The 15,658-nt window shown below is 40.3% G+C and overlaps 1 protein-coding gene across 5 annotated transcripts in view; it reads left to right on the top strand.

Annotated features, from left to right (window-relative positions):
* WDFY4 (WDFY family member 4) overlaps positions 1 to 15,658 on the top strand; it is a 285,801-nt gene that overhangs the window by 59,099 nt on the left and 211,044 nt on the right. For all 5 annotated transcript variants that reach the window (XR_013524374.1, XM_035267709.3, XM_078343959.1 and 2 more), the window contains one exon: positions 13,124 to 13,217. Coding sequence is in view for 4 of the 5 variants with exons in the window: in XM_035267709.3 (XP_035123600.3) it covers positions 13,124 to 13,217 (94 nt within the window). In the remaining variant the exon portion in view is untranslated. The remainder of the gene's footprint in view (positions 1 to 13,123; positions 13,218 to 15,658) is intronic.

Genomic DNA, 15,658 nt, shown 5'->3' with positions numbered 1-15,658 from the left:
CATTTCATCGAAGTTTCCATTTGCGGGCATCTGGCTGCTCACGATGGCTCCCTGCCACTCTTCTGAGCATCCCTTGTGTGTTCTGTGTCTCCTTTCTAACACTATTTATCTGTGTCTTCCTTGCTTGCTCTGCTTCCGCACGATTCACAGATGTTTACTTTTCAGTATGTCTGTGAACCCCCTTTTGACGTTTCCTGTTTTTCCTATATATTTTTAAATTATCATTTTCTTCTACCTTTGGGCTTATTCTGGTGTTCTTTTTCTTAACTTGGATGTCTATTTCCATCTTCTTTTTATGTATAAATTTATCTGTAATTCATAAGTTTTATTTTCAATGTCACTTAGTATGAAATCTTTTTCTAATTTCCCTTACAATTTATAGTTGACTCCTAAGTGTTTGAATTTCTGTTGTTACAGTGTTTCTGGTCATCTTGGCTATTTGCTTCTCACTCTCTCAAGGTGAAAGAAGGTGGACTATCTGGGTTCTCATCCTTTGAAATTAGTTGAGGTTGACTTCATGGCCCTCAATTTCATAAATATTCCACATGTACTTGGAAATAATGCATGTTCTCAGAGTGTTAGGTTTGATGTTCTATTTATGTCTTGTGGATCAAATTTGTCAATTGTTTCATTCGAATATCCTTTATCATTAATTTTTAAAGTCTGCTCAAAATATCAGGTTTTTTTTTTCTTTCTGTTTGTTTCATTTTTACAAGCAGCCTTTATTGGGCTTATGAGTCCTGAGGGCCTCTGTGAATTTGTCAGCTTTCTTCTCCATGTTCTTCTCCACCTTTTTCATGAGCTGTTTCTTCTTCTGGTAGTGGGTCTTGGCCTTCTTCCTCTTCTCCAGGGTGGCTGTCACTGCCTGGTACTTCCAGTCAACCTCATGAGCCAAGGCGCCCCAGGTAGGCAAACTCTCTCATGGGCTTCAGATACAGTCTTGCGGGCAGCAGGAACCCCCATCTGGTTTTCCTGTCATGGGCAGTGGAATTCCATCGAACACCTCGGGGTCCAGGGCAGCCTGGCCTCACTGGGTCTTGTGGGCAGCAACCCTGCACTGTCCACTAAAAGATGCTGTGGGGACTGGGAAATAATAGGGTTCTCAGCAGTGTTGGTGTTCATCCGCCTGTGGAAGAAGGCTGGGTATGTCAGCTTGTTTCTGTAAAAATGAGAAATGTTGATGCCCTCTCTGGGCACCACCATCTTCCATCCCAGCAGTACCTGCTTAGCCACATCGGCTGCCAGGTGCCTCAGGAGGTGACCTCAGCCTCCAGCACCAGGATATGCCCCTCTGCCACCTGTGGCAGCAGCCTGGGAAATGGAATATCCGCTATTGAGAATGAAGCATTCAAAATCTCTAATGGTAAAGTGGATATGTCAGTTTCTGTTGAATTTTGCTTTACGTATATTTGAGGCTATAAGAATCATCCATATTCAGAATTTTTACATTCTTTTGGAGTCCAAATTTTTATCATTATATGGTGACCTTTTCATCTCTGGTAGTACATTTCACCTTAATAATAATAGGATTATATCGGCTGTCTTTTGATTAGATTGCCACTGGGATTTTTCTTCATCCTTTGGTTTTAAACTTTCTGTGTACTATCCTTGCATTTTTAGGTGTCTTTTTGTAAACAATAAGGATCTTTTTTTGTTGGTTTTATTTTGTTTTTAAATCTAGTGTGGTAATATTTGTCATTTAACTGGAGAATGTCATTTGTTTACATTTTCATAATTATTAATATATTTGGGATGATTTCTGCTTGGTTTTTACATTTGTTCCTCTTTTAAATACCATTTTGGTCTTATTTTTGAATTGCTTGATTTTTAAAAAGTGTGTTTCCTACCTACTAGTATAAAATTTAAACTCTCTATGATTAATTTTATAGTAGTTACCATAGAGTGATTTAACAGGCATACGAATGTTTATAGTTAAGTATCTTTATCTTCCTTCCAATTAAGACACCAAGACCTTAAAACTCTTTAATATTTTTGCACTTTTCTAACTTATACATTACAGTTAGCTAATATTTTAAATTTATTTCCTGTTAGTAAATCCGTCAGATAAGACAGTTGTTGTCTTATAAAATATTCTTTGGATTTATCTACATACTTTCAACGTCTGTGCTCACCGCTCTTTCTTGCATCTCTGGTTGCTTTTAAGATACTCACTCTTCTTGTTCTATTGCTTTACCACCATATATCTCAATGTAGATTATTTCAAACATTCATTCTTCTTCATATTCTTTGGGATTCCTGAATCCCAACTGATACCTTTTTATAAAATATGGATTTTAATTTATGATCTCTTTTCCATCCCTTTTCCTATTATGTCTTTTTGGAACGAACACAATTAGATGTACGCTTTACTTTTTCATTCTATCCTCCACGTCTCTTAATCTTCTTTTTAGCATTTTTCATCTCTTTGCCTCTCTGTGCTGTTCCATGCGGTTTCTTTTTCTCTTTCTTAAAGCCATTGAATCTCCTACTAGTTGTGTCTAATCTGATATATAATCTAGCCATTTAGGTTTTGTTTTTAAAATTTCAGTGACAGTACTTTATATTTCTTGGTATACTGTTTGGTTCTTTTTCTAATCAACTTGATTTAACAGCCCTTTTCCTTATTCATATCTGTCTGTCATTTTTATTTCTTCAAACATATGAACCATAATTGTATCTTTTTGTGTTTTTTGAGAGGCTGTTATTTCTGTGACAATCACGAAAGGTTTCTTGTGTGATGTCTGATATTTGATTGTGAATCTTGCTCCAAGATTTTCCTTTTTTGGGTTCCACGCGAACCATCCTCATTCTGGCCATCCTGCCTTTCCTTAGATATGGAAATGCCTCCGTGAGTCTTAGCTGCCCTTTTGAAGCCAGGCCTTGGTCAGATTGCCAGGTCCTGATTTTCCTGCTTGTCTAGGGAAGAATTCCTTCTCTAGATTCCCTGTTCTCTATTTTCAGGGGCAATCCTGAGGAGGCCTTTTCTCTGGGCACCCTGATAACATACAGGTTAACTTAGGATCTTGGTATGGAAACTTGTTCAACTTATTCTACCAGCTCTCAGGGGCAGGGGAGTATTTGTCAGTACCAAAAGACATTTAGGAAGTTTTATCAGGTGAAGAATAGCAATAATAATTAGATGAATATCTCTGGGGACTGAGCACTAAACATCTATTTGTTTTTATTTCCCTCCCAAATTTTGTAATTTTATTAATAAGGAAACAAAGGCTGAGAAAGGATAACAAATATGGCCCAAGGTCACACATTTAGTAAGTAAAAAAGCCAGAATTTGAACCCAGGGCTGCCTCCAAAGCCTGCATGCGTTTGTCTGTATGTGCACACACACGTGTGTTCTTCCTGTTCTTTTTCCTGATACTCCCACAATAATAGTGATAGTTTTCCAAATGTCAGACCTGACAGCCTGCAGTTTGAAGATCGGGTTCTAACCTATGGACTACATTAGTTCTGATATTTTAGAGGTGAGGCCTGTGTCAACTGTCATCCTGGTTTTGTAATGAGTAATTTTTACATTTATAAGAGCCATGTTTCATAAATGGAACATTTTTTCTCACAAAAAAGATACATGGCCCTTGACCTTCCTTAACGGTTAGAGAATAGGAAGTGAAACTCCACTCCCACAGGGAGTCTGTGTGGTAAAGGACACGGCAGTGTGCTGGGAATCGGAGACAGGGTGCCCATCTCTGCCCCACCACATCTGCATGTCCTTGGGCAGGTGGCTTCCCTCAGCTCGGCCTTCTGCAAAGTAGGTCCCCAGTCTCCAGGGAGGAGGGAAGGAGGCTGTGGGCCTTGGAGTCAGGCCGGCTTGCTCTGTGCCTTGGTGGCTGTGTTCTTTGGCCCTGCTGCTTTATTTCTCTAATCTTCTATCTCTTGATTTGAAGACAGGGATAATAGTATCTACACTGAGGGCTACTGTGAGGTGAGGATTGAAGATGGTAATGGTGGTAGAGTGATCACAGCTTCTTCTCAAGCATCATGTGCCAGATACTGTGCTCTGCTTTTTGCAATGGACTACTCTTCAGTTCATTTAGTCTTTATGATAACTATAATTTGAGGAACATTTTTCATAACACAGAGATGACATGTTATGCAACTCCCAAAGTATATATATGGTGTCCAAAATACATCATATATCTCTATGAAATATACACCATACCAAACACCCCACACCAAACACACTACATACACACTGCACACATATATACATATACCATATGCACACAAAACACACACACCACACATTAAACATGCACCTTACAAGTACTGGCATACCACACACACCCACACACCACCCCTACACACCACACAGCACCTAGCATACACACATGAATACACTCCACACACACCACCTATATACCTACATACACACACCACATGGCACTCACAAATGCCGCACATACACATATACCACATATCCACACTACATACACACCCCGCGGCAGCCATCATCCACAGTGCAGGTCTGGAGGTGAAAGTGGAGCAGGAGCAGGGTCAGACTGTGGTTGGCCTTGCTAAACCCTACACGAGACCATTTCACTTTTACCCTAGAGGCAATGTGGGGCTAGGGCGCTCTCTGGGCAGGGCTGCGGCATCATGGGGTTACAGGTTATGAGGACTGCTTTACAACTGGGTCTGTGTGTAGCTCAGAGAAGAGCCCCCTCCAAAGCAGGGCATCTCTTCTCCTTGTTGCTTCTGCCTTACCATACGGCTTCCACCAGCCCCCGCCAGTCCTCGTGGGCTGACTTTTATTCCTTATGTCAGCCAAAGGAGCAACCTCCATCTCCTTTACCTTGAACTTAAGTTGTGGCTATAACTTATAACCCTAAGGGGACATCGTTTCAACAGGAATGTGGTGTGCTCCAGGCAATGCTTAAGTACTGAGGGAGCACTCTGAAGGCCAGAGCCCCTATATACTCACTCCTCCGGCTCTGCTACTGAGCGTCCTGCAGCTTTATCCTAATCATTCCTGTTGAAACAATGTCCCCTTCGGGTATGGATTGTATCTTGTTAAGTTTGTTAGAGGTAATTGTTGTGAGTTTGATGTTTCAACCAGCGCACTGGGGAAGGGTGGGGACAGTGCAGTTCCTGAGCAGTTCACATGAAGGCCACACTGGCCTTTGGAAGGCACAGATGTGACCCTGTCATTCACACTCAGAAGCCTCCAGTGCTTCCCCATGGTTCCCAGGAGGGAATCAGACATTGCGAGCGTAGGCCACACAGTCCTGAGAATCCCACCTGCCCATGGCATCACTGGACTAGCACCTTGCAGCCATGTGTTAGACTCAGATTTCATATATGCCCTTTACTCTACCTGGGATGACTTTTGATAGCCAAGCTCAGGGGCTGTGTGATGTGATGAGGCTTCACTGGTTCACATCCTGGAAAACCCCCTAGGTTTCTTCAAATGAGATGCAAACTTTGGCTAAGCATCCCTCACACCACCACCGGCTCCTGAAGATACAGGTACTTTGAGATTTGTACTTTTGATTACAACATTCTGTTGTAGCCTCAGGTCCCTTGTGAGATTCAAGCCATCTGGGAACACCAGGTCTTGTGGGAGATCAGTGACTGCCCTCCTTGGGATCTAGAACCTTGTCTTCACTCCTGCTCTGTCAATCCCTACCTTACAGCAATGCTTCTCACAGTGTGGCCTGTAGACCACCTGCATCAGATCTGTTGTAGAGTTGCACAAAAATATAGTTGTGTAAACTAGATTTCCTGATTCACAGTCCCTGGGGCTGAAATTTAGGGCTCTGCTTTTAAAAAGGTCCTCTTGTTATTTGTAAGCACATTAAAGTTTGATAACTGTCGCAGGTGTTAGACATCTTTTTCTTTGAAAAAAAATTTTTTTAAACTTAGCTTTTTTCACAGAGATGATGTTCACAGAACATAAAATTAACAATCTTAAGCAAACAATATCATAGAATTAAAGCATTCCTAGTGTTGTCCAAAGACCACCTCCATCTAATTCAAAACATTGTTATCATCCCAAAAGGAAAACCCATATCAATTCCCACTCTTTTCCCCAATCCCTGGGCTACCACCAATCTGTTCTGTGGATTACTGTATTCCGGATAAATCATGTATAAATCGAATCATGTAATAGGTGGCCTCTGGTGTCTGGCTTCTTTCAGGTATCTTAATATTTTTGAGGTTCATTTACATTGTGACATTTATTAGTACTTCTTTCCTTTTTATGGTAAAATACTATTCCATTGCATGGGTACACACCGTAATTTGTTTATCCATTCATTTGTTGATGAACATTTGGGTTATTTCCATTGGTTATTGTAATTAGTGCTGCTGTGAACATTCATGTTCATGTATTTATTTGAGTACTTGTTTGGAATTCTTTTGATTATCTACCTAGGAGTAGAATTTTAGCTCAAATGGTGATTCTATGTTTAACTTTCTGAGGAACTGTCAAACTGCCTGTTTTCACAGCAGCTTAACCAATTTTACATACCCATCAGCAATATAAGAGATTTTCAATTTCTCCACAGGCTTGCCAATATTTATTTTCCTTAAAAAATTTTTTTAGCTATTCTAATGGGTGTGGAGTGTTACCTCATTGTGATTTGTGATTTTGATTTTCATTCCTCTAATGGCTAATAATGTTGAATTTTTTTACGTGCTTTTTGGTCATTTGTATATTTTTTGGGGGGGGAAATGTCTATTCAGGGGCTTGGGCCATTTTTAAATTGGGTTGTTTCTCTTTTTGTTGCTAAGTTGTATGAATTCCTTATATATTGTGGGTACTAGACTCTTATAAGAAATATGATTTGCCAGTATTTTCTCTCATTCTCTAGGTGGTTCTTTCACTTTCTATCTTTCTTTTTTTTTTTTGTGAGACAGAGTTTTGCTCTTGTTACCCAAGCTGGAATGCAATGGCGCGATCTCGGCTCACCGCAACCTCTGCCTCCTGGGTTCAGGCAATTCTCCTGCCTCAGCCTCCTGGGTAGCTGGGATTACAGGCACACGCCACCATGCCCAGCTAATTTTTTGTATTTTCGGTAGAGATGGGGTTTCACCATGTTGACCAGTATGGTTTCGATCTCTTGACGTCGTGATCCACCCGCCTCGGCCTCCCAAAGTGCTGGGATTACAGGCATGAGCCACTGTGCCCGGCCTCACTTTCTTAATAATGTCCTTTGATGCACAAAAGTTTTCAATTTTGATGAAGTCCAATTTATTCATTTTTTTCCTTCTGTTGCTTGTGTTTTTGGCATTATATGTAAAATTCCAATGACAAATCCAAGGTCATAAAGATTTACCACTGTGTTTTCTCCAAAAATTTTGTTTTGGCTCTTGTGTTTAGATCAATAGTTCATTTTGAGTTAGTTTTTGTATATGGGAAGAGGTCAGGGTTCGACCTCATTCTTTTGCTTTCAATTGCTCTGCTACCATTTGGTGAAGAGTCTCTTCTTAAATTGTCTTTGGACCCTTGTTGAAAATCAAGGGGCCATAGATATGTGAGTTGGTCTGGATTCTCAATCCTATTTCCTTGGTCTCTAGATTTATCCTTATGCCAGTTCCACTCTGTTTTGATTATGTAGCTTTGTAGTAGGGTTTGAACTCTGGAAATGTGAGTTGTTCAACTTTATCTGTCAAAATATTGTTTTGGCTTCTTAGGGTTTCCTACAATTCCCCATGAATTTGAGGAACAGCTGTCACCATCTGGCATGATGCTAGCTTGTAGGCTTTTCATAAATGCCCTTTATCATGTTGAGGAAGTTATCTATTTCTAGTTTTTGGAGTGTTTTTATCATGAAAGAGTGTAGGATTTTGTCAAACGCTCTTTATGAGTCAAACCAGATGATCATCTGGTTTTTTGCCTTTGTCTATTAATGTGGTGTATTCTGTTGATTGGTTTTCTTATGTTGAACCACTCTTTCATTTTTAGCATAAATCATACTTGGTCATGGGATATAATCCTTTTAATATGCTATTGAATTTAGTTGGCAAGCATTTTGTTTAGAATTGTGCATGTATGTTCATAAGGGACATTGATCTCTTAGATATTGGTAGCTTTTTTTTTCTGTATTGTGTTTGTGTGCCTTCAGTATCAGAGTAAAACTACAGACTTCCTTGCTGGACCTGGAATATGCCAGACATACTCCTACTTTGGGACTTTGCAATGGCCCTTCCCTTTGCTTGAAATGCTTTCCCCATGGATGTCTGCATCCCTTCTTTCAGTTTTGCCCTTTTTAAAGAGGCCAAGTGTGCCACTCAAATTAAAATTGCAATTTATTCTCTTTCTCCGTACAAGCATTTTCAATTCTCCTTTCTTTGCTCTTCTTTTTCTCAATAGCACTTACCGTTTCATATTTATTACCATATTACTATGCCATATGTTAATATATTATATTATAATAATTATTTTTAACTTATTTATTATGTTTATCCTTTTTGAGGGAGTACTTAGTCTTGCTTTGTTGCCAGGCTCAGGTGCAGTGGCGCAATCTTGGTTCACTGCAACCTCTGCCTCCCAGGTTCAAGTGATTCTCCTGTTTCAGCCTCCCGAGTAGCTGAGATGATAGGCACGCACCATCACGCTCGGCTAATTTTTGTATTTTTAGTAGAGATGGGTTTCACCATGTTGGCCAGGATAGTCATCTGTGACTTGCGCAAGTTTTTGATCTTCCTTTCCAATCCATATGTTCCAGTATTACGTCCAATAGCACTGAAGAGACCCTTGCCTTGTTCTTAATCTTAGGGAGAAAGACTTCAGTCTTTGCCACTGAGTATAACATCAACTATGGGATTTTTGTAGATGCCCATTATTAGGTTATAAACAATCCCTTTGAATTTACTGAGGTTTTTTTTTTTTTTATCGTGAGCAGATTTTGAATGTTTCAAATGCTTTTTATGCATTAAATGATACTATTATGTGATTTTATTAATATGGATCATGTGGACTGATTTTTGAATATTGAACCTGCCTTGCATTTGTGGGATAGTCCAACTGGCCATAGTGCCCTCATTATTTTATATATAGCTAGATATTATTTGCTGGTTGTTTGTTGAGAATTTTTGCACCTATGTTCATTAGGGACACTGACATCTAGTTTTTTTATACTGTGTTTTTCTGCTTTCAGTATCAGGGCAATTCTGGCTTTATACAGTGAATTGGGAAGTGTTCCGTTCTCTTGTATTGCCTGAAAGTAGTTGCGTAGAACTTGTGTTATTTCTCTTTTAATGTGTGGTAGAATTTGCCACTGAAAACTCTGTGAAGTTTTCTTTGTGGGAAGGTTTTTAGCTACATATTCAGTTTTTGTAATAGCTATAAATGATTTAGGTAACTCATTTCTTCTTGATGAGTTTGGGAGTTTGTGGCTTTAAAGAAAACTATTTGAAAGTAGTTTGTGACTTGGAAGGAAAAATTACTGAGAGGAGAGTGTTGAAGACTCCAACTATAACTGTGAATTTGGCCATTTAATCGAAGTTGTCAACTGTATGTGTACAGAGTTATTTGCAGTATTTTCTTATTATCCTTTTAATATCTGTGGGGTCTGTAGCAGTACTCTTTCATTCCTGATATTGATTATCTGTGTCTTCTTCCATTTTCTTTGTTAGGTTAGCTAGCGACTTTTCAATTTTTAAAATGTTTTCAAAGAACCAGATTTTTTACTTGTTATTTTCTCTATTATTTTTTGGTTTTTAATTTCACTGATTTTTCTTTCTTTATTACTGTATTTCATCTGCTCACTTTAGGTTTATTTTTCTCTTTTTAAAAACAGTATATTCATGTGGAAGCTTGGATTGTTGATTTGAGACCTTTTTTCTTTTGTAATGCAAGCATTTAATTCTATAAATGTCCCCCTAAGCCCGCTATGGCAGCATTCTACACATACTTCTAAACATTCTTTAAAACTTAAGGCCAAAATATTTAAAAATTTTTTTTAAAACTTTATCTTTGGCCCATAAGTTATTTTAATTCCCAAGTACTTGGTGATTTTAAAGTTATCTTTCTATTATTTGTCTTTAATTTAATTCTGTATGGCCAGAGCACATGCTTTGTATGATTTTACCCATTTGAAACGTTTTAAAGTTTGTTTCATGATCCAAGTTTGTTGTGTAGCCTATTTTGACAAATGTTCCTTGGGAAATATTTGAGAAGTATATATATTCTGTAGTTGTTGGGAGGAATGTGTTATAAATGTCAATTACATCAGTTGGTTGATGGTGCTGATCAGTTGTATATTTTTGGTGATTTTCTGTTTACTTTATCAATTACTGAGAGAAGAGTGTTGAACTCTCCAATTATAATTGTGGATTTGGCCATTTGTCCTTTCATATCTGTGAGTTTTTCTTCATGAATTGTGATGCTCTGTTGTAAAGTGCAAACACATTTGGAATTGTTATGCCTCCTTTAATCATCAAGTCGTAGAATCTTTATATTCTGAGTCATTTTCTTTGCTTTGAAGTCTTTTTCCCTGATATGAATAGAGTCACACCAGGTTTCTTTAGATTAGTGTTAGGATGGTATAAATTTTTCTATCCTTTACTTTTAATCTATCTATATTACAATATTTAATGATGGCAAATAGCTTCATATTTATATCTTTTCATTCTGACAATATGTGTCCATCAATTTTTAACTTTTCTACTTAACTTTTAACAGTCTACTTAGAATTAACATTTTACCACTTCAAATGGATTATAGAAAGCTTACCTCTATGCAGTTTCCTTTATCCTTCCAAATATTTTTGTTGTGGCTGTCTTATGTATTGCATCTAATACAATGTCACTTTCAACCAGCATACCTAAATTAAAAAACTGAAGAGGAGAACAATAATAGTGTATTATATTTATCTAAATATTTACCATTTCTGTTGCTCTTTCTTCATTCCTGAAGTTTTCTTTCATTATTTGATTATTATTTTCCTACCATCAGAATAACTTTTTAAACTGCTATTCTTAGAACAAGTCTTATGCCAAGAATCTGTCTTCCTTCATCTGGGAATGCACTTATTTTGCCTTCATTCCTGAAGCAGATGGATATGGAATTCTGTGTGTACTTTTGTAGCACTTTAAAAATGTTGTTTCCCTGACTTCTGTTTCCTTATGAGAAAATCCAGTCATTCAAATTGTCGTTCCCCTAAATGTAATGTGTTTTTTTCTCTGGCTGCTTTCAAGATTTTTAAAATTGTCTTTAGGGCTCAGCAATTTGATTATGCTGTGTCTGGGCATAAATGTTTTTGTTTGTTTCATTTAGGTTTTGCTAAGCTTCTTGAATCTTTAAGGTTATATATTTTAGCTACTTTGAAGAAAGAAGCACTAAAAACTTCTCAAACACTTTTTCTTTTATATCATACTCTTTCTCCTCTTCTTCGAGGATTCTAATGACAAAAATGTTATCTCCTTTGCTATACATGACCTTGAGTCTGTTTTTAATTTTAGTAATCTTTTTCAGTTTTGTTGTTCAGATTAGGCAACTTCTATTGCTCCATCTTCATACTCGGGGACTCTCATCTCATTCCCCTATTGTTCTCATTCAATGAGTTTTAGAAAATTTCAGTTGTTGTGTTTGATTCATTTTTATTGCTTTCATTCCTTTACTGAAACTTTCTATTTTTCATTTACTTGAAAAATGTTCCCTCTTCTTGGATTTGGGTTAATAACTGCTTTAAGGGTTTTGTCTGATAATTCCGTCTGTGACATCTCAGCATTGCATCTGTTGGTCGTCTTTTTCCATGTGAGATGTTGAGACTTCTCTGGTTCATTCTACATTGAGCAATTTCAGATTGTATTCTGGACATTTTGAATCTTATCTTATGAACTCTGGCCCTTGTTGTCATCTTGTAGAGAATGTTGATGATTTTTTTTTTTTTTTTTAAGGCAGGGAACTAGCCCACTTAGGTTTAGGTTGCAAATTTCTGCCCACCTTCCCTGGACTATCTGGTTCCAGTATCAGTTCAGTTTTCAAATACGCTGCAGGGAGATTTGATGTGCACCCACTTGCCTCAAGCAGTAGCTGTTTTTGCATGGTGGTTTACCTCCTAGTTAGGGCCAGATGCACATGCACAGTCAGAACTGAACCCAGAGGTTAATACACAACTTTGTGGTTACACTTTCCTCAGCTTTCTCTTCTTCATATCATCTTAATACTTGCAGGGGTCCTTCTTTGCTCTGTCTAGAAAGTTGGGGCTTTGGTTTTTCTGTTCTTCCCTGGATCACTGGTATCTGTCTGTGGGGCCACCCAGTAAGGAGAGAAAAGGAGAAAACAGCAATGGGGATTTCACCTATACTCTTGGGACTACAGTTCCTCTGGTCAGAGAAAAAGTTTCTTTTCACTGAGAGTTTTAGAGCCTGCCTGGCTGCTGCTGCTGTTGCTGCTGGTGAGGAAATTGCCTGAAAGAAGGGTTGGGAAAGAATGGAGAAACCAAACAAAGTAAATCCCAGGGGATTTCCTCTAAGCTCTGTGACCTGTAGAACCTTCTCCTGCTCCTCACGCCAGAAATGGAAGACTTCTCTTGGAGCTCTTTCCATTATGTCTATACCTGGTTCACAGTTGCGAGTTTTCGACTATCTATGAGTTCACACCAGGCAATGCTGCAGAGGGGAAGGTCAGGAAACTCATTGCCAGTTCATGAAGCTTGAGTTTGGTCTCCTTCTCTGCTGCCATTTACTTTCCAGAGTCCTCCAAGAGAGCCGCTCTATGAGTTCTATGATTTTTAGTTGCATTCAGTATTCAGGGGGTGGGACACAGCCGAGTGTGCTTACACCATCTTGAAAGGATCCAGAAGCCTGTGTGTGTGTCTGTTCAATATGAAATCAGAGCTTCTTAATCTCCCACATATCTGGAGGTGAGGGAAGAAAACCAGGGAACTAACTTCACTGAGCATCAATTATGGGTCAGGCACTGTGCCTTAGAGCACAAAGCATTATTCTATGACTGGAGGGGAAAGTGTGGTATTGTCAATGCTGTTGTACAGTTGGGGGAAATTAGGCTTGATGGAGTAGTTCAACGTCATCTAGGTAATAAACAGTAGACAGGATGTGTACCATGGTCTGTCTTAGAAAGAAAGATCCAGGGAGCTCAATGAAAAGAGAAAGAAACTGGAAGCCCATGTCTGATGTCTGGCTCTCCCTCTCGCTGCAGGATGGAGGAGGGTGATGCCGCAATCATGCATCCTGGGGTCGTGTGCATCATGGTGAGGCTGCTGCCTCGGTTGTACCACGAAGATCACCCACAGGTACCTAGTGTTGAATATGCGTGTTTTGTCATCTTCACGTGACTGATCTCTTAAAGGCCTCTGCCCCAAGACACCTATTTCCTTTTGCCTGTGGCCTCAGTTTCCTGCGTTAGCAGAGCTCCCCATGGGAAACTCCTATAGTGGGAAAGTACCAGGGTGTCCTGGACTCTTGATTGAGTTGTAAGCCCATCCTTGCAAGGTCACCCAAAACAGATCACTTCTGTTGACAAAGTGACCTTCTAAGAACAACAGCCAAACTAAAAACAACTGAAAATAATTGAACCATCATGAAGCAAGTCCCAGGGGCTAAGCTCAGCACCAGGCATTGGTGGGAAGGCTTTTGCTCCCTGGCATGTTCATCCCTCTCCTGGATGCTGGCTGAGATCCTGGCCCTGTGCTCTGTGCAACTCATGTACAGCTAGCAAGATGAGCATAGACACTGTCCACAGAGCCTGCCTCTATGATGGGGATGCGGAGGTAGTGACAGCACAGACAGACTAAATAGATGAGTTCACAAATGAATATATAATTACAAATTGCAAAAAGGGAAAAAACAGGGTGCTGAGGGAGAAGAATGGGAATGGAGGTAGGGACAGACCTTATTAATCTAAAGAGTAATCTCTACTAAAAATGCAAAAATTAGCCAGATGTGGTGGTGCACACCTGTAGTCTCAGCTACTTGGGAGGCTGAGGCAGGAGAATTGCTTGAACCTGGGAGGCAGAGGTTGCAGTGAGCCGAGATCGTGCCATTGCACTCCAGCCTGGGTGACAGAGTAAAACTCTGTCTCCCCTCCCCCCTACCAAAAAAATGGGTGGAGGTCAGTGAAGGCATCTCTAGATGGTGACATGTAAGCAGAGCCCTGAAGGGTGAGTAGCTAGTATGAACTGGCTAGGAAGGGGCCTGTTGCTGGTGGCTAGAGCAGGAACAAATTGGGAGAACCAAGACCGAGGGCTCCCTGGTCAGGGGATGATGGGGACAATGGGGCATGCAGGCTTCTGGGAGCCTAGCCAATGTACGTGATAATAAGAAACCTCTCTCATGTGAGTGGAGGGAAACACAATCAGATTTTGTATTAAAAATGTTGCTTTGGCTGCTTGGTGGAGAATGGACAGGGAATGAGGGTTGAGGGGAAGGAGGCTCCGCCTGCAGTCCAGGTGATGTGTGGTGATAGCTGGATTAAGGTGGTGTCTGTGGGAAGGTGTCAAGAAAGGAATCAAGAGATCTGTTCTGAGGCAGGATCACAGGCCTCTGAGAAAAGGAGGCTAGAGGTAATGGGAAGACAAAGAGTCAAGGCGACTCTCAAGTGTCTATCCTGGCAGAACTAAGAACCCCATTGCAGAGAGGCAAACTGGTGTGGGTGAGGGCGTGGACTAACAGAGCAAGTCAAAGTTGGAGTCCCCACTCTCAAGATAAAGAGTACATACCTTAGAATAAATACCGTAGAAGTTCCAAGGAGGAGCCGGGCAGAGTTGAGGAAGACCTGGGAAGTGCACCACTTCAGGTTTATCAGCAGCAGAGGAGAGGGGATTCACTGGCTTGAGCAGCTGCTCTGTCCCAGGCTGATGCTTGGTACTTTCTTGGCTTGTGTAATCCTCTTGCAGTTTTTTTGTTTGTTTTGTTTTGTTTGCTTTTTTGAGACAAGTCTTGTTCTGTCGCCAGGCTGGAATGCAGTGGCGCGACCTCAGTTCACTGCAACTTCTTCCTCCCGGGTTCAAGCAATTCTCCTGCCTCAGCCTCCCAAGTAGCTGGAATTACAGGCATGTGTTACCACACCTGACTAACTTTTTTGTATATTTAGTAGAGATGGGGTTTCACCATATTGGGCTGGCTGGTCGCAAACTCCTGACCTTGTGACCGGCCTGCCTCAGCCTCCCAAAGTGTTGGGATCACAGTGTGAGCCACTGTGCCCACTGTCTTACAGTTTTTTCAAGGGTATCATTGCTTGCACTTTAACCAATGGGGAAACATGGGTTCAGACAATGCACGTGACTCTCAAGCATGCCGAGTTGTGGACCTGGTAGAATGCGGTCTTAACTTGGGGCAGGCCTCCTGGTCTTCCCTATACATAGAAGTGGTTTCTGAAGGATGAACAGTGGGCCTGGCACTCCCAGGAAGCAACGAGAGCTCAAGCTTTGCTTTGTCCAGGAGTTCAGAAGGAGGCAACATGGTTGGGGAAGAAATGACTACTAGTTTGCATTATTAGTCACAGCCTAAAAATGACAGTGACCTCATAAAAATATTGCAAGTCCTCTGAGATCAGTGAGAAAAGTGGAGTGGCAGCGCAGAAGCTCTGGGACAGCACCTGTTTCTGGGAAAGGAAATCTGTAATGTTCAGCACAGGAGTTAAGAAAAGGCCGGTCACCTGGTTTCATGTCTCTGTGTCCCTTTCTTGGGGACTGGACTTCTTGTTCCAGCTCCTGTCCCCCTGCTGGAGAGTGAT

The sequence above is a fragment of the Callithrix jacchus genome, chromosome 12 (assembly GCF_049354715.1).
Source record: "Callithrix jacchus isolate 240 chromosome 12, calJac240_pri, whole genome shotgun sequence".
NCBI classification, from domain to species: Eukaryota; Metazoa; Chordata; class Mammalia; order Primates; family Cebidae; genus Callithrix; species Callithrix jacchus.
Note: the sequence above shows the minus strand (reverse complement) of the source record. Positions and strands in the feature narration are given on the sequence as shown.